Source organism: Humulus lupulus, chromosome 4 (assembly GCF_963169125.1).
Source record: "Humulus lupulus chromosome 4, drHumLupu1.1, whole genome shotgun sequence".
Lineage (NCBI taxonomy): Eukaryota > Viridiplantae > Streptophyta > Magnoliopsida > Rosales > Cannabaceae > Humulus > Humulus lupulus.
Window position 1 is genome coordinate 8,164,760 of NC_084796.1, and position 19,065 is coordinate 8,183,824.

The following is a 19,065-nucleotide window of genomic DNA, read 5'->3' on the forward strand; positions in this document are numbered from 1 at the left end:
CTCGTCATATAATGATCCATCTCTCATTCTCTCGTACAATCTAAATTGAAAATATACTACTCACATGCAATTATTGTTGTAAAGACATGATTGACTAACTTTATTTTTAAACTAAATATTTTAAATTGCAAAAAATAGCAGCATATTATTCCATAATTCAGCTGTTTTTTTAAGTGAAAATTTCTTTTAGGGTGAATACAATTTTTACCTTATTTATCATATTCAATCTCAATTGATAAAATATATGAACAAAGAAGGTTTCGAAAATGAGCATTGACCTATTTTTGTAGTTGTGTAGAGAAGAAACTAACTAAGAACAATAAAGAGGTCAAATGATGAGACGAGAGAAAATAATGGACAAAGTACAACGTGTAAAGTAGGATGGAATTTAATGGAACTAATACTACTTTGATGATATTATTTTTTCTATTGAGAAGAAATTCATTATAGTCTCAAATGAAAAATCAAAACGTGTAGACGAAGTTGGAATAATTGACTCTTTATGTTTAATCGATCGAAGACTAGATAATGAATAAGAAAATGAATCATTTAACTCAACCATATAACTTATAAGATTTTTCAACATTATATATAAAGTATAATTATTTTTATCAAAGTCAGTGGAACTATTTTTGTTCAAAAGTCAGGCATATCACACATATACGTACAACCGACGTTAATAGTTTATCTTTTTTTGTCCATTTCTTTTACAAAATTTGACTTAAAACTATAATCTTTTATACCTTCTTATTTATTCATTTACTTAAATGAAGAAAAAATAACATGACAAATATTGATAATTTTAACGTTAGTAATTTTTGTAACTTTTAAATCAAATGGCCAATATTTTAAATAGTGCAAGGGAGCACTATATATTAAATATTGTGTAAAATTTAATACTATATTTGCCACATACATTAATTAGAGATGATCTTATTAACGGTTAATATAAATTTTAATTATAACTAGCTTTTTTATATTAAAAGATTTATACTAGTATTAATTGTTCATCTTTTCTTTTTCTTTTTTTTTAAAAAAGGAAGAAGAAATTGTTGGCTCATGCCTAATTAATAATGATAATAATTGGCATATTATGGTGTGAGAGTATTGCCCGAGAAGAAAAGTCATTAATTGATCACTTTCCCATAAGATAAGGTGGTCTCACTAGATGTGTCATTAATTAATGAGTGTCCTAAAATCTCTAAAAATATTTTTAAAGACTTGCATTTATGTGTGTATCTTATCCTAAAAAAGTGTCCTCAACAAGCCTAGGATTTCATATTCACACCAAGCCTAGGAAGCAGCCCTCAACAAAGTCCACACTATATTCACACCAAGTTGGCATGAATCATGAAATGGTTGAATATATTGACTGTTTATTGAAGATGATATGGTTAAGACCAGAGACACAATTATACCTCATATTCATTTCACACTTTCTTGCACACTAGGCTAGGTAAATACCTAATATATTTAAAAAAAAAAAAACCCAAAACATCTTCTATATTTTTTTAAAAAATAAAATAAATAAGATAATTTTTATTTAAAAAACCATTAAACCAAAAATTTATTAGAAACACATTTTTTATGTATAAAAATATATGCATTCTAATTTTAAAATTTAATTATTTTCTTTTAAAAAAATACATATGAATTTTAATATAATAAAATATTAAAAAATTCTAAATTAAAATTATGATATGTCGCAGCTAATATTAAAAATGTAGCTGCTAATAATATTTTTAATTAAAAAAACTATCCAAAGTGATATCACTAGCGAACATACTTTGTCGCTACTAATAACAACACTTCTAGTCATTGCTGACATAATCGCTCCTAAAAATCATTTTTGTTGTAGTAGTAGTGAATTATTGAGCACTCGTTGAAAGTGTTCCAAAAGAAAAATAAGGCAATGGCTGGTGGTTGGTCATAGTCCACATAAATGTATAGTGGCTGGTGGTTGGAACACTATAGTGGCTGGTGGCATTGGTCATAGTCCACATAAATGTACAGTGGCTGGTGGTTGGAACACTACAGTGGCTGGTGGCGTTGGTCATAGTCCACATAAATGTATTTTAGGAAAGTGAAGGCAGTGGTTGCGGTTGGGGCCTAGCTAGCCTAGAAATCAGCCCTCAACAAAGTCCACAATTCCCACCAACTTCACATGAATAATGAAATTGTTGGATATATTCACTTAATTTATTGAAAATCAAGATTAGGACTAGAGTTATGGGGTTATTGTTTTATGTTTTTTGTTTTTAAAATTGTGTTTTAAAAAATAAGAATAAAAAATAGTTTTTGTAATTTTCAAAAAACAACAGATGTTTGATTAATGTTTTCTAAAAATAATTTTTTAGTTTTATTTAAAAAATATATATCTTAAATAAAAAAAATTAATCAATATATTTACAAAGAGAAAAATCTTTTAAAAGTTTGTAATAAATAATGAGATAATATGAAAGAAAAAATGATGAAAAATAAAGAGAAATTTTGAGGAAGAAAAATTGATAAGGGAGAAATTAATATAAGAGAAGGTGATGAGAGAGAAAATGACGAGATAGAAAAAATAAAGATATAGGAAGTAATGAGAGATAAAATAATAAGATAATAAGTAATAAGAGAGAAAATAAGGAGATCAAAAGTGATGAGAGCAATAGTGATGTTAGAGAAAGTGATGAGAGATAAATTAATGAGAGAGAAAATAATGTGCAATAATAATAATTAAAAATACTATATGTGAAAAAAATATTGAGAACTACTAAAAATAAATTTTTGTTATTCTCAATATTTTTTATTTTTTGTAACTTTATTTTTAAAAATTATTTTTTGAAAACAATACTAAACACTTTTCTTGTTTTCAAAAAATATTTTTTAGATTTTAAAAACAAAATACAATTTCTTTTAGTTAAGAAACCAAACAACCTCTTAATCTCATATTCATTGTGGTATTCGATTGCTTCATCTCCAATTTGTCCAATTTGCTTATTATATTCCTGTCCTTAAAAAAGCTTCAATCGCCACTATTGATTAACACCAAAGGATGAATTTCAACATTAGTAAAACTAATTCGTAAAAATCAAACTTAAATATTTGATTAAAAACACTAAGAAAATATGAATTAAATAAACTTCGTCATTAATTAAATAAAACAAAAAACTTAAATTATGTTTTTTTTGACACAATTGAAAGAAACAAAAAAAACTGTAAAAGTGTACATCTCCTCCTCCTCCTCCTCTCCTCCTCCTCCTCCTCGTGCTACTGAGGATCCTGATCACTTCTTAATTTTTCACTAAATTTAATTCTAATTTTAATCTGAAATCCAATATTGGCTTCACCCAGATTTCAATCACATTAATCCAACTAATTAGTTTGGATTTACCATTTAAAACCAGGTTTCAATCCTCATCTTCCTCTAATTTAAACCTCCAAGTTTTAATCTTCATCAAAAGACACTAAAAAAAACGTAATAACACATGCAACTAATTTATACAAAAAAGTCAAACTATCATCAAAAAAACTTTTGATTTAATTATCAATATGAGCACAAATATTATGTTTGATGATGAATTTCATCAGTGACAAAGTTCTTTATGAACAACACTTACGTTCACTAAAGTATTTTATTATTGCTTATTTTTTTTGGAGTTGAGATTTGTAAAAGGATGACATGCTAAGATTGCCATGATTTGCATTCAATCAACTCCAAATTATTGGAACATAGCCGTGAGATGAATACAAAATTTAATTAGGACTTTTATCTTCACCCAAAATATGTACCCAAATAAAGTGTTAAAACAGTGGGTCCCAATTTTGATAAATGTGATTAATTAGGTTAATTAAGTTAAACTGTCAATATTTTGGTGCATATTTTGAATACATGTATCATTACTCTTCTTAGATACACTTTCCAAGTTAATTTTTTAATTTTCAAAAAAAATTTGGGAACTTTTTTAAATAGGTGGGACTCGTTAAAATAAATTGTGGTCTTCAATCGATTGGGTTTTCAAAATTATTGAATTTTTTTAAAGTTAAAATGAAGCTATACACGTTAACAACATGATTTAGTCTCAATAAAATACAAAAGAGAAGGAAATTGTTACAATTCATTCAAAGTCTAACCTTACTCAATTTCTTATTGTGGCCTTTACTACCGTATCTACTACATTTGCGTTCCACAGCTAATTGCTCGCCTAGTGACGGTAGACGTTTTTTCTTTGAACTTATAATTTTTTTCTTCCTTGGACTGTTGAACCTGGGATTTTAAAAAATGTTTAAGTGGGGTATAGCAAGGTATATTCAAGAAAAAAATACACAAGGATCATCGAGGTCTAGTGAAGTGTATTCATGTTAAATGTTATTGAGGTCTAGTGAGACTTAGCAAGTTCTTATTGGTGTGTGTGTTATGCTATGGGAGCTCAAGCATTTATATCTTTCATTCTTAACATGTGCTCCTTTAGTATGCAAGTATTAAGAATCTAATTCAATTGTGCTGATCAGTGATCAGTACTGACCATATAATGGTAACCAAAAAGATCATTGAGAAACTCATGTTGCTTGTATAATTTGCTATATAATATAATACAAATGTCATTTCTGATGATTTATATTTTACACCACTTTGGAGATTGACTTCCCATGGTAAAACTGTATAGTTGCTTATCTGAACTCAAATGAACAGTTGTAAATTCTGCATCAACCAAATTCTATTGGGAACTTGTCAACAGTTTCTCCTATTGTAGAATTTCTTGAAGAACTAATTCTTTTTTGATGTGTTATTAGGATACAGATAATTGAAACTATACATTTACTTTGTGATGATTATTACAGACGTATTTACTTTTACCAAGAGATATGTCAAATGTGGGATATCCTAATTCGATTAAATGGGATAACAGTGTCTTATTCTGCATTTGTAATATAATTTTTATCAAATCACACATCGCAATATAACAGGCCTTCTACTTCTTTAAGCGGCTTATCTAAAAGATTTGCGATATAACTAGGAAGACGTTTCAAATACCACACATGCCAGTTTGATTCTTAAACGATCAAAACAGAACTTATCAATTGCAGAACTATTTTAGAACAATTTCAGGGAAAGAGTCATAAAGCTTTGCAAAAAGTTACAAAGCTCAGAGACTTGGGTTGTATTTATAGAGGAAAGGAATACACTGTTAAGTATTACAATCAAGAAATGAAAAGTTGTTGCAACAACTAATCAAGAGAGATAAAACAGAAAAAAAAAAGAATTAACAAGTAAACTGTTTTGAACTAATTTTAACAGTGTACAACTAAGTCAATCCAAGTATAGGATTATCAATTCTACACTCTTTTCTCACCAATAAGGCTCTCAATAGTTTTTATTGGTAACCATATGGATTACATCAAGAAAAAATTATTTCACAATATCAAATAATTGGAAGAAAAAAAAGAGTTCTATTTTTTTGATATGTTAGCCGACTGAAAAGGTGTGAGCTAGATTGTTGACAAATAAATTAATATATTCTTTGATGAATGGTTTCAATTTGCTTCTCCATACATATCTGTTTTCTTCTGTTCCATATTTCTAAATCTTCCATCCTTATACGAATATAAGGTTATTGATTTGAATACTATAACTCTCATTTGATTTCAGTAATAGCTTTAGGAAAAAGGTTGCTCATAGGGGTGTTCTCTACTATGAAGATGTAAGTTTTCTGTAAAGGCTTTATAAAATCCACCACATGGTAGTTATGTCATTTTTTTTATACCAAATAAAAAGACCCATGTGTTAAAAAAATCCCAGTAAGGGCCTTATGGAAGTTCCTTATGTGATAAATTCATGTGTGTGCATGCTCTAAGCAAACTCCATTAGAATATATTCAAAAGAAAAACATTGTATAACTCAACTTTATGAACTATGTCAAGTTACTGTGAATTGTGGACTTGGTTGGGGTGTTGAAATTTATTTTGTTGTTAATGATTTTTTTTTATTTCTGTTCTTAAAGCTCACATCTCTAGCTCAGTTTGTAGAAAGATGGCTTGTGCTCCAGTATTTCTCATTAGTTTGTGCTTTGTATATGAATCTTCTGTTTTGATTAAAACTTACTTTCTAGGACACTATTACTTCTGCAAAAAGACACTCTCAGTATAAGCCCTCCAAGATATTTGAGGCATCTTGTTGCTGTAAATAATGATAATAAGTTTCTCTAAAAAGATTGTGATAGCATATTTTCATATCAGATTGTACACATGAAGTTATACACTAACAACTAAATTGCATCAAGAACATTCACAAAATTTTCCTAATAAGTTCCAGATTATGGTAGAATAATAACCACTTCCATATGTTACAAAACAACTCAAAACTAAACAAAGAAAGATGTAGTAATAGAGCATCTCTCATGGAATCAAATTATACTGATTTATCAATAGCAGTAATATGCTACATATCCTTGTCTGATATAAAGAGAGTGTATGAGCTCATGGGTCCCTTGTCTAAAAGAATAACAAAAAAAGTTAATGAACCAAAAAATAAAAGCTAAATTAACAGACAAATTGTTAAGAATGTCATTTTAATTGAAAGAAAAAAATGTAGTAGCATTGCAGAGTGCATGTAATAATCACTAAATTTAGAATTGTAGTTTTAATCTTGATGATGATGCATGTTATAAATAAGTGATCCAATGACTACAACATGGATATCTTATATAGCACATGATTTTCTTAAAATGTATGATATATACCTCTGTAGTGTGACAAATTTTGTTGTTTATATCTCATAATTTGTATGGCTTGGATAAACTTGCTCAGCTGCCACAATTCTGGCAACAGGATTAAGTTGAGCTGAAATGAAGTACTCAAAAAGTAGCACCCGGATGAATATGATGAACTGAAGTAAAGGGAATCCATATTGCTCACCATGTTGTATTGCCTTGGATTTTAAGGCGAGGGATGCGAGAAACCTTGAGCCAGTCCACTCCTTTATCTCTATGGTACCGTTGTTCTAATAATGGGCAGTATAAGATGCTCAAATCAACAAGAGAAGCAAAATGTAGCACTTCTTCAGGCAAGCATTGGATTTCATAGCAGTCAGCAGTCCACAACTCTTCCGGTGATGCCACACATCGAAAGGCGTCGCCATTCAGTGATTTGAGGTGGGGGAGATTCTGAAGTGACAGAGAAGTCAAAGAAGTTGGAAGCAGTCCCCAGGGGAAGGATTCCAACACTATGTCATCACAATCTTCAATGGTCAATGATGAAAGAAAAGCAAGTCTTTGAAGATCCCAACTCGCTTGTTGCGCCACAAGTCTGCTGCATTTTGAAATCAAGAGGTGAATCAAACTTGAGGGGAATCCTGATCCTTGAGGAAATATCTCAACTTCAGGGCACTCCTCAATGAGAAACAAGCCAAGAGATGGAAGCATAGTGCCCATTTGTGCAGGTAGTGACCTCAATTTGTTGCATTGAATAACTTTGATGGAGCTGAGAGAGTGGAGAACAGTGCTAGAATTTTCAACAAGCTCATCTGAAGTAATGGTAAAGGATTCCAAATTTTGACAGTGCCTTACATCAAGAGATTTAAGCTTGGGGAAGTAGTCTAATGGAAAGAACTTCAGAGAATCACAGCTCTTCACTATTGTCAGCTTTCTAGCAGATGAGCACTGCAAGCTCTCAATGAATTCCAGCTTTTTGCATCCCTTGATTTCGAGAGTTTCTAGCATCATTTCTGTACTTGAGCCTCTTGTTAGTTGCCTGATATTTCCACAACCTGGTAATCGAAGCTTATTAAGGTTTGGAAAGTGATCCAAAGAAAGAGACTCCATAGAATCACTAACCGCACCATAAATGTCCAAGTTTCTGAGAGAGGTGTATAACTTGTTCTCTGGAAAGTTCAAATTTCTGCACCCTGAAATTGTGATTAATTCTAATGTTCTGCTATCAGGTAAGAACTCAGTCAGATTTGGACAAGCACTTGAGTGAAGCTCCTTGAGACAAGGAAATCCTTGCATACATGCTCTGTGGGGAAATTCATAAAACTTGTTCCATCTTGGAATTTCATAAAACTTTAAAATTTCTAATGATGGAAACGAGGTACTATGCAGATAATCTTCACCATAAAACTCTAAACCTATTGTCTCTACAACATGAAAACTTATAATCTCAAGCTCGCGAAGAGAAGGTAATTGTCCCAATGGTGGCAGGGAAGGACAATGCACATTGTAGTTAAGATGAACAGATACTATGCTTAAAAATAAAGAATCTCCAACCCAGTTTCGAAAACTTGAACCTTTGAATGTACGAATGGTTAGTTTCTGCAGCGTAGGCAAGGCAAAATGGGGCGGTGGGACGGGGCTGGCCCCGTCGAGCATCTTTGCCCGGGTAAAAATGGGGCAGCCCCGCCTTGAAAACTTTTTTTTTCTACTACTTATATACATAATATATATAAAATTGACATTTTAGATGTGGTTTAGAATATTCTTAATTCTATATAGACTAGAAATAATTATAAATATTGAAAAATATGTTTTATATAATTCATCCTTATTTTTATATTTATTTTGTAAATTTTAAAATAAAAAACCAAAATTTAATATTTGATGGTGTAGTTGATACGAAGTGTAAAATATAAAGATTACAATAAAAAAATAATATTTAGGCTTAGGAAAAATTCTAACATTATAATTTAATATTTCTAAAAAAATTAAATGGGGCGGGACGGGGCAAAGTGTTTGCGGGGCAGAAGCAGGGCGGGGCAGACCCGCCCAATTTACATGCCTACTGCAGCGCCTCAACCATGAGCTTCCTTTCTTATGTCGGTAGTTTGGCCTTCCCATTCCTTATCTTTCAAATTAGCCTTCAGAACATCCTCAACATTATTTGTATTATGAAGCCTTGAAATAAGAAGTTTTCCCAGCAAATGATGGAGCTCCCCTAACTCTTTGATGCTAGCAAAACCAGGTTTTCTCTGATTATCACTAACTTTTCCCAAAACAAAATTAGTTAATGTCTGCAAATTTATCAATCTACACAACTCCAGTGGCATCATTTCTAAAGGTGAGAAACCAGTGTCGAGCTGACGCAAGTTTATGAGCCTCTTCATATTCTTTGGCAACTGAGTAAGTCTATCACAGTTGGAAAGCAACAAGGTTTGCAAATTGTACAAAGAGCATACAGAATCAGGTATACACGCTATTTCAGTCGAAGATAAGTTCAAATACCGTAGATGTTTTAGCTTACCAATCGAGTCAGACAGCTTGAAAGATCTAAATACAGAAAGGACTCTCAAGCATCCTAGAGTTGGCAATACTTCATGCAATTCCAAATCCAATAACACCCCTCCTTTAATTGTTAGAAGGGTATGCAATGATTCAGCTTTAGATAAACCAGCAACTTTCTCAATGTATGTCATACATGACAAATGACGAGTTTTGGTTGCAAGATTATCTAAGGAATTATCATCATCCAATCTAAAGCAGAATTCACCTGCTACAAATGAAGCTAAATCATGTACAAGGTCATGCATAAGAAAAGTTGTTGTACCCTTACTTGATTTATGTTGACTTGTCTGTTGAAAGAATGATCTTGATATGAGATCTTCAAACTACTGCTCTCCAACCTCCTCCATTGATTTCCCTTTCTTGTTTTGCAAAAGACCTTCTGCCATCCACAACAAGATGAGTTGTTTCTTCTCAAATTCAGAATCTTTGGGAAATATTGAGCAACAGGCGAAACATTGCTTGATGTTTGAAGGTAAGTAGTAGTAACTCAACCATAGAGCTGGAAGAATCTCATCATTGTGTGTCTCATACAACTCCCATACATCACTTTTGAGTACATTTTTCCATTTCATTTGATCTCTTTCAAAGTGTAAGAGACCGCCAAGTGATTTCACCGCTAAAGGTAGGCCTTTACACTTTTTCACAATCTCCTTCCCAATCTCATGTAGTTTTGAATGAGCATGACCAATGTCTTCCTCAAAGGCATGGTCAACAAATATTTTCCAGCAATCTTCATTGGATATTCCTTGTAGCTTGTGTACGTTTCTAGTGCTCATAACTTGTGCAACAACCTTGTTACGAGTTGTCACAATGATCTTGCTTCCACGTGCACCAGATTCAAAAGTACTTTTTAGAAAATCCCATTTATTATAAATCTCATTCCAAACACCATCAAGAACGAAGAAAAACTTCTTCCCCCTCAAAGCCTTCTTCAACTCACATTGAAGCTCTGACAAATCATCAATATCGCATTTTTCAGAAGTAACCTTTTGAAAAATCATTCTCATTATCTTGCAAACATCAAATTCTTCTGACACAGTAACCCATACTTTGAACTCAAAAGACTCAGCTATGGCGATCATTGAAAACAAGTTGAGCAAGAGTATAGTTGAACAAGTTGGGAATCACAGACATACACCCTTTAACATCATCTAGCAGCAATGACTTAAGGATGGCTTCTTTTTCAGCATCTCTACCATAAACTCTTTCTCTCCAAGGAGATGGTAGTCTCATCAAAGATCTATTTGAAACATTTTCCATCAAACCAAGCTCATATTTTTTATCGACAAGAAAACTCAACTTCCTCAAGAGTCCTCACTTTCTCAGGTTTTACAGCTTCATCGAACTCGTTGAATGAAGAAGATGGAATGAACTTGACCAGCATACTGGTGGTGCCACCACACTCATCTTGATGATCAGGCTGCTCCATCTTGCATCGTAAGGCTTCATTGTCTATCTTGTCAATCAAGTCACACGCTTCATAAAATGTCTTTAAACTTAGCAAGCCAATCCCTCAAATTTCGATCTCAAATAAGCTTCTGCTAAACATCACTAAGCAGTGCATTGGCTGACTTTAACTTGATCTTGAACTTGTCAAGTAGCTCAACAATAGGTTTCTTCTCATGAAATAAGTCTGCAAACTCTTGAGAAGCCATTCTTTGAAATATCACTTGGAATGTGGAAGAGAGAAAAGCTTCACATACCAACTCTACTGCTCGCCCTTAGAGAAAATAATAGGACAAGAATCAATGAGAGAGCTCGGGTTTTGGTGTGATTTTATGAACCTTGGTTTTCGAAATGAAGCTCTATATGTTCTTATTTGTTTTCCTCACTTCATGCACATTTGGGGAAATTTGAATTTTACAATATTCACAATATTAATAATATTATATATTATCATAAATAAAATGATTACATGTGAAATTAAAGGATTTATAAAGAGTTATCATCCCTTTCAAAAAAATTAAAATAAAGAGTCATCATCAATACACGACATGGATCAGAACCACAGCGTGTTACACGTGGTGCTTTCTATAGACAGTAATCCAATATTCCACCTTTTTTTTTTCTTCTTAAAGATAGAAAAGGTGCCAAACTAAGGAAAAAAAAATGATTTAGAAGTGAATGTGAATGGACTTTATCATAAAGAAAAGGTTGATTTTTCTAGCCAAAATGAACATAGATCAGGCTGTCTTCAATTATGAAGAGCAATAATTCATAATATTAATAGTGGAAGTGGTCTATGTTTTTTAGGAAGTGGTGTCTTTCTTTTACTCCACCATGCATTATATGCTAAAAGAAGATGCAATTATGTCGTTAATTTAATAATAAACAGAGAATCAAGATCGAGAAGAATAAGAATAAGGCTCAAATCAATCCACATGAATCATGAACTGCCAACAATTTTATCGTGAAATGCCGCAAGAAAATTGTGTGAAGATGTACCAAAAAAAAAGGGTATAATACAGTAATATTTGACTAGGGTATATATATTGTCAAAGAAGATGGGATATTTGTGGTATGCAAAACAGGTTCAATATTAAGATCTTACTATCAAAAATTTTACATTGACCACCAATTGGGAAATGACCATTCACTAAAGAATGGCGTAGAAAGACATAACATGTCGAGTACGTAAAAAACTACATTTCTTTCTAGAAGATATTAGTTAGTAGGAATTTGAACAAAACAAAAATCATCTACTTATGAAAAGCAAGAGTAAAGTGGATGATGCAGTTGTGTTAATCCCCAAGAAACTTCCTCTTCTTTGATGTATTCATATAAGGTCGGATGACCCATTCAGTCTACTGTTCCTAACTTTATCTGCAACACCAAACACAAAACCCCAATACAATAAATTATACATTAGATAGACCTGTGAGGCTGTAATTGTACTCTTCCTAGAAATAAATAAACTCCGGTTCAGCTCTAGGGAAGCTTTTGGTTCAAATAAATAATTTTTTTTTTAGTTTTGCTCTGTCTAATCTAGAGAGCTAAATATCAAACAGCATCGATGCTTGTTAAGCTTCTCCGCAAGCTTTATCTTCGATCTACACCACTGGTTGTTGCCAGAAACACAACACCAATAACAACAGAGCACTAGCTCTTAAACTCAGAACAAGAACAATAATGTATCTTTGAAACTCTTGTGTCTTTATTGTAATGAATTGGAATGTTACATAATAATGCATTACAATGTCTATCTATAGACTTGGTAACATAACAGAAAATATGGTCAGCTAGGCTGACCAATCCTATGTAACTAAAGTCTTGGTCAGATAAAACGAGACCGACCTCTAACAATTACTAAGAGTAGCAATTTAACTAACAATTTCTCCACCTAATTGCTAATCTAGTAATTACAAACTAAAAAACATGTAATAAGTTCAGACATTGTCTGAACTTTGATGATGGGAGAACCTTGGTGAGCATGTCAGCTGGATTCTCTTCAGATGCAATCTTAATAAGCTCCACCTTTCCATCTGTGATGATGTCTCGAATAAAGTGGAGTCTTATGTCGATGTGCTTGGTCCTCTCATGAAAGACTTGGTTTCTGCTCAGGTGAAGTGCACTTTGGCTGTCACAGTGCACGATCACGCTTCCTTGATTCACTCCAAGATCCCTTGACAGACCCTTCAACCAGATGGCTTCTTTAACAGCTTTTGTGCAAGCCATGTACTCGGCTTCATTAGTTGATAGTGCCACAGTAGCTTGAAGGTTTGCCTTCCAACTTATAGTGTAGCCCCTTAGTTGAAACACATACCCTGTTTGAGATCTCCTGGTGTCTAGATCTCCACCATAGTCAGAGTCAACAAACCCCACCACTTCTGAGTTGTTGTGTGATCCATACACCAGTCCAACCTTTGTTGTGCCTTTCAAATACTTTGAAAGCCATTTAACAGCTTTCCAATGCTCCACACCAGGATTTCCCATGAACCTACTGACTATGCTCACTCCATGACTTAGATCTGGCCGTGTGCATATCATTAGGTACATTATGCTCCCCACCAAGCTAGTGTAGGGAACACTAGACATGTATTTTTCTTCTTGAATAGTAGTTGGGGCTTGAGTGTGGGAGAGTTTGAACTGATGTCCAATAGGTGTACTGACTGCCTTTGCATCAGCAAGTGAGAATTTCTTTAAAATCTTGAGAATGTATCCTTCTTGAGAAAGTTTCAGTGTCCTGGATTGTCTATCTTTTGTGATTTCAATTCCCAAAATCTTCTTGGCTGACCCCAAGTCTTTCATCTCAAATTCCCTACTTAACACCTTCTTTACCTTCTTAATTTCTTCCATGTCTTTGCTGGCTATCAACATATCGTCGACATATAGGAGCAAGTAAATCACTGATTTGACTGTCTTCACATAGACACAGCTATCATACGAGCTTCTCCTAAAACCAGATTTGACAACAAACTCATCAAATCTCTTATACCATTGCCTAGGTGACTGTTTTAACCCATACAAGGACTTCTTTAAGAGACAGACATGGTCTTCCTTTCCTTTCCCCTCAAAACCCCTTGGTTGCTTCATTAGAATGTTTTCTTCTAGGTCTCCATGCAAGAAAGCAGTCTTAACATCAAGCTGCTCTAGCTCTAGATCTTCAGTAGCTACCAAACTCAACAACACCCTGATTGAGGTATGCTTCACCACAGGTGAAAAAATCTCATTATAATCTATCCCTTGCTTCTGTGTGAAACCCCTAGCTACCAATCTTGCTTTGTACCTAGCTTTTTCTACACCAGGAGTACCTTCTTTGTACTTGTACACCCATTTGCAGCTAACAATTCTTTTCCCCACTGGTTTTCTAATCAACACCCAAGTCTGATTTTTCTTCAGTGAGCATATCTCTTCTTCCATTGCAGTATTCCACTCCTGACTATCAGCTGAGTTGATTGCTTCCTCATAATATGTTGGCTCTTCTCCATCTATTCCGGCTATGTTTAAAGCATAATGGACCACATCTGCATAGCCGAATCTTACAGGTGCTTTGATAACCCTTTTCTGTCTATCTCTAACTAACTGATACTCATTAGTTTCTTCTGATTGACCATCTTCATCTTCAGGGTGATCAATTTCTTTTGTTCCACCAGTTTCTTGGGGTGTTGGGTTCACATTGTCATGAGATTGATCATCATTGGTCTCCACCTCGAAATGAGAATTATTATTGCTGCTGTCACTAACCTCCTTGTCACCTTCTGTCCTTTCTTTGAGTGTGTCCTTGTACATTTCTGATTCCTTGAATACTACATCTCTGCTGATGAAGTACTTCTGATGAGTTCCAGCCTCAATGCTCATCATTTTATAGCCCTTTACACCCTCAGGATAGCCAAGGAAGATGCATTTCCTTGCCCTTGGCTCTAACTTATCCTGTTTGGCATGGGCATAAGCTACACACCCAAAGATTCTAAGGTTTTCATACACTGTAGGCCTTCCTGACTAGACCTCAATGGGGGTTTTTAATTCAATTGCAGAGGAAGGACACCTGTTTATCAATTATGTTGTAGCTACCACTGCTTCTCCCCAAAAACTTTTCGGTAGACCTGAGTAGACCAACATACATCTTACCCTCTCCAAAATGGTCCTGTTCATCCTTTCAGCAAGACCATTTTGTTGAGGATTTTTAGGTACAGTTAGGTGTCTTCCTATGTCAGCCTTCTTGCAATAATTTTTAAACTTATCTGCACAGAATTCTAGCCCATTGTCTGTCCTAAGCTTCTTAATTCTCCTTCCTGTTTGGTTCTCCAATAATGTTTTCCATTCAGTGAACTTATTGAAAGCATCTGACTTGTTTTTCAACACATAAGTCCAACTATATCTAGAATAATCATCCAGGAAGAGAAGAAAATACCTGGCTCCGCCTTTTGTTACTATTCTTGAGGGCCCCCATAGATCTGAGTGAATGTAGTCTAATATTCCCTTTGAAATGTGCAAACCAGTTCCGAATTTAAGCTTTGTAGCTTTACCTAGTACACATTGATCACATAATTCCAGATTATGGATTTGATCATTTCCAAATACACCATTCCTAGCTAGAATCTTAAGACCTTTGTTACCAATGTGTGCAAGTCCTCTATGCCATAACATAGCATCATTTTTGTTATTTTCTGTTACATTCACTTCATCCCTTACTGCTCCTCCTTGCAACACATAAATACCATTTTCTTTCTTCCCTCTCATGATTATTCTTGAACCCTTTATCACCCTCATGCAGCCATTATCAACTTTGATCAGATAGCCTTCTTGATCTAACACAGCCACTGAGATTAAATTTCTCTTAATTTCTGGAACAAACCTCACTCTTTTCAATTCCGCTATAGTCCCATCATCCAATTTGATCATGACAGATCCAATCCCTTCAATTGTACATGCTCGATTATCCCCCAGTTTTACTGTGCCTGACTTCTTACATTGAAACTTACTAAATTTTGATTTATCAGGACAAATATGAAATGAACATCCTGAGTCAAGCACCCAATTCGAACTCAAGCTATCATCAGAAGCAATTAACACACCTGCACTCTCATAGCCATCGCTTTCTTCACCTTCAGATGCTATGTCTACATTTCCATGCTTATGATTATAACTCTTGAAAATTGGACAATCCTTTTTTAGATGATTGGGCTTATTACAGATGTAACACCTCCTGTGTTTCGGTTTTGATCCAATCTTCTTGTTCTGATTCGACTGACCTTTGTTTTCTTTCTTGAAGAACTTTCCATGAACAAGCAATCCATCTCCACCTACCTCCTTTTTCATCTCAGACTTTCTCTTCATTTCTTTAGACATCAATGCATTCTGAACCCTTTCAAGAGTCAAGGTCTCCTTCCCATACATCATGGTGTCTACAAAATGTTCGTATGAATCTAAAGGCAGTGAGTTCAGTACTATGATAGCTTGATCTTCATCTCCAATCTTCACGTCGATGTTCTCAAGATCAAGAATGATCTTGTTGAATTCATCCAAATGGTCTTCAATATTTTTACCTGATCCCATCTTGAATGAATATAGTTTCTGCTTCAAGAACAATCGATTGGCAAGGGACTTAGTCAAATACAAGCTTTCCAACTTCGTCCAGAGACCTGCAGTAGTTTTCTCCTTCGAAACTTCTCGCAATACCTTATCCCCAAGACTCAGGATAATGGCACTATGAGCTTTGTCCAGTATCTCTGTTTTTTCTTTCTCTGTCAAGCTTGCAGGGAGCTTCTCTTCACCCAACAAGGCTGCTTGAATCCCTTGTTGCACGAGCAAGGCTCTCATCTTCACCCTCCACAATCTGAAATCATTCCTGCCAGTGAATTTCTCTAGATCGAATTTTGCATTCCCCATGGTGACAGAATTCACCACAATCTTGAATCAAGAATCTTCCCTGAATCTTCTTGACCAAAGCTCTGATACCACTTGTTAAGCTTCTCCGCAAGCTTTATCTTCGATCTACACCACTGGTTGTTGCCAGAAACACAACACCATTAACAATAGAGCACTAGCTCTCAAACTCAGAACAAGAATAATAATGTATCTTTGAAACTCTTGTGTCTTTATTGTAATGAATTGGAATCGTTACATAATAATGCATTACAATGTCTATTTATAGACTTGGTAACATAACAAAAAATACGGTCAGCTAGGCTGACCAATCCTATGTAACTAAAGTCTTGGTCAGATAAAATGAGACTGACCAATAACTAGACACAATCTAACAATTACTAAGAGTAGCAATTAAACTAACAATGCTTCAATCATCCAGGATGCAATATAATACATGCTATGTATTTATTTTGCTGTCTAATCTAAAGAGCTAAATATCAAAGAGCATTGCTGCTTCAATCTCCCCGGATACAATATAATACATGTAATGTATACCAATCTATTTTTTTAGCATCCTAAAATTCTGCAACACGAGGTTTGAAATATTTATAAACATTTCAACAACTATTTAGAATGTGAACCTGGTGATGCAATTTGCAGAGTATGCATACCACTATACCAACCTTATTAAAGTATTCTTAAAGCATCTTAATTACCTGGAAAAGCCGCAACTCAAACCGAGGACCAATCTCCTTGAGCTTAACAGACTTTGGACCGGCCTGCTTCTCATAAATATGATGCCTATAATTATGTTATATTGATTAGCTAACTTGTATTGGAATGTGACACTAGGCTACAACAAGATCCATATTCCATCTGATTATGTGATAGAACAAACCTAAATGAAATATAGTCAGACTGATTGGCAAAAGTAATTATGCATTTTGTTTCTGGCTTTGGAGGAGGAAAGAGATGCTTCAAAATATTAGTTGCCCTTTCACCCACCTATAAACAGTTTAAAGTATATATATAAAAAAAAACATGTTAGTAATTCGGTAATAATAATAAATTAATATACATGATATGATAGTAAAATCTTCAACAGCAAAACTCAACCTGGATCTCTGGGAAAAAAAAGATGATGAAGGATAGAAATCATAAGGAAAAAGAGAGGGTTCTTAAAAGATATATTTTTTTTTTTTGGATTGCTATTATCATCTCTCTGCAGGTCTATCAGCCATGCTAGCAATTAAACCAACTTCTCAATGCATAACATATTGATCATGTATAAGCAAGATAAACTGAGACAAGTGACTACTGAGATATGATACCTTAGTTGTGAAATTGTTGAGAATCAAATGAGGGTAAGCCTGAGGCATTGTTCCCATGGCTTTCTTGTCCTTAATGTCATGTCTTGTAACCTACAGGGGAAAGCAAATTAATGCCCAAAAATAGTTAGGAGAGAATAAACAAACTAGTAAACATGTAAGTACGTAACAAAGTCCACAAGACACTCAAAAGAACTGTGCATATGTATATATATTTAGCAATCACTTCTCAAAACATCAGATATCTCTCTTTCATTCTCTGAGCAATATCACTTCTCAAAATATCAGATATCTCTCTTTCATTCTCTGATTAATATCAAAGTATATATGGATTTCCCACAAATTAACCATACATTTGCTACTGTCTGAATTTCTTTCCTGCTCTCCTATCCTATATCATTTGTCTTAAACAATTTGACGAACTTGTAAAACAAAACTGACTTGATTACGTACCACATTGAGTAATTGGAAATAAGTAGTTGGGCCAAAAGGCAGATGGCTTATAATTAAGCCATCTGGTACTCCACGATGCTCATGGACCAAAATAACATCAGTGAAGTCATGAGCACGACAGGTTTCAATAATTTCAGAAGTCATGAGCACCCGGTTATGTGTTTGTGATGGGATTAAGAGTTCCCTACATCTGTATGATGTCATAGATGGTATTATGTCATGGGACATGTGATAAACGGCCAAGGGGTGTCGTAAATAATACTTACGCACAGGGCATGGCTCGGTCACTAGTACCTGAGGACAGCTTAATATTCATTGAGCTCGGTTTAAGCGGGCCGGAGGGATAAATAGAGGGTGCGCCCTAAGGGCGCTAACCCTAGTTATCATATGTGAATTGATTAATGATATGAGATGATGTACTTGGTATGCTAAATACTTGAACAACATGAATGTCTGAACTGTTGAGTATATGTTTATACTGTGTGAGTTATCTTAATGATCATGCTCTGCTATTGTGTTTTCTTGCTGGACCTTGGCTCACGGGTGCTACGTGGTGTAGGTAAAGGCAAGGGCAAGTTGGACCAATCCTGAGATGGAGAGCTGCGGGGCTGAATGTACAAAATCAGTTGATCGGCCGCCACGGCCGAGGAGTGGATCGGGAAAAGAAAAGCTTAATTGTCTGTTTGGCCTTAGAGTGTCTAATAACTGTATTTTAA

General features: G+C 34.2%; 2 protein-coding genes and 1 pseudogene across 2 annotated transcripts; all 3 read right to left on the reverse strand.

Annotated features, from left to right (window-relative positions):
* Positions 1-6,896: 6,896 nt before the first annotated feature.
* LOC133831850 (putative disease resistance protein At3g14460) lies at positions 6,897-8,351 on the reverse strand. The gene has a single exon (XM_062262261.1). The coding sequence runs from the start codon at positions 8,349-8,351 to the stop codon at positions 6,897-6,899; it is 1,455 nt and encodes a 484-aa protein (XP_062118245.1).
* Positions 8,352-8,770: 419 nt separating this feature from the next.
* LOC133831851 (putative disease resistance RPP13-like protein 1) lies at positions 8,771-10,763 on the reverse strand (annotated as a pseudogene).
* A 5,837-nt stretch (positions 10,764-16,600) lies between these two features.
* On the reverse strand, positions 16,601-18,553 carry LOC133831852 (U3 small nucleolar ribonucleoprotein protein imp4-like). The gene is made up of 5 exons (XM_062262262.1): positions 18,350-18,553; positions 17,900-17,989; positions 17,467-17,573; positions 17,285-17,369; positions 16,601-16,702 (listed from the first exon to the last, which is right to left on the reverse strand). Exons 1-5 carry the CDS (start codon positions 18,551-18,553, stop codon positions 16,601-16,603), a joined length of 588 nt encoding a protein of 195 aa, XP_062118246.1.
* Positions 18,554-19,065: the final 512 nt, after the last annotated feature.

What these genes read in the sequence shown, in the direction of transcription:
- LOC133831850 (XM_062262261.1), bottom strand. Translation starts at nt 8,351, where the DNA reads ATGCTCGACGGGGCCAGCCCCGTCCCACCGCCCCATTTTGCCTTGCCT.
- LOC133831852 (XM_062262262.1), bottom strand. Translation starts at nt 18,553, where the DNA reads ATGACATCATACAGATGTAGGGAACTCTTAATCCCATCACAAACACAT. An exon ending in TCAACAATTTCACAACTAAG is followed by an intron (nt 17,574 to 17,899) that starts GTATCATATCTC and finishes AACTGTTTATAG; the next exon opens with GTGGGTGAAAGGGCAACTAA. An exon ending in TCTGACTATATTTCATTTAG is followed by an intron (nt 17,370 to 17,466) that starts GTTTGTTCTATC and finishes ACATAATTATAG; the next exon opens with GCATCATATTTATGAGAAGC.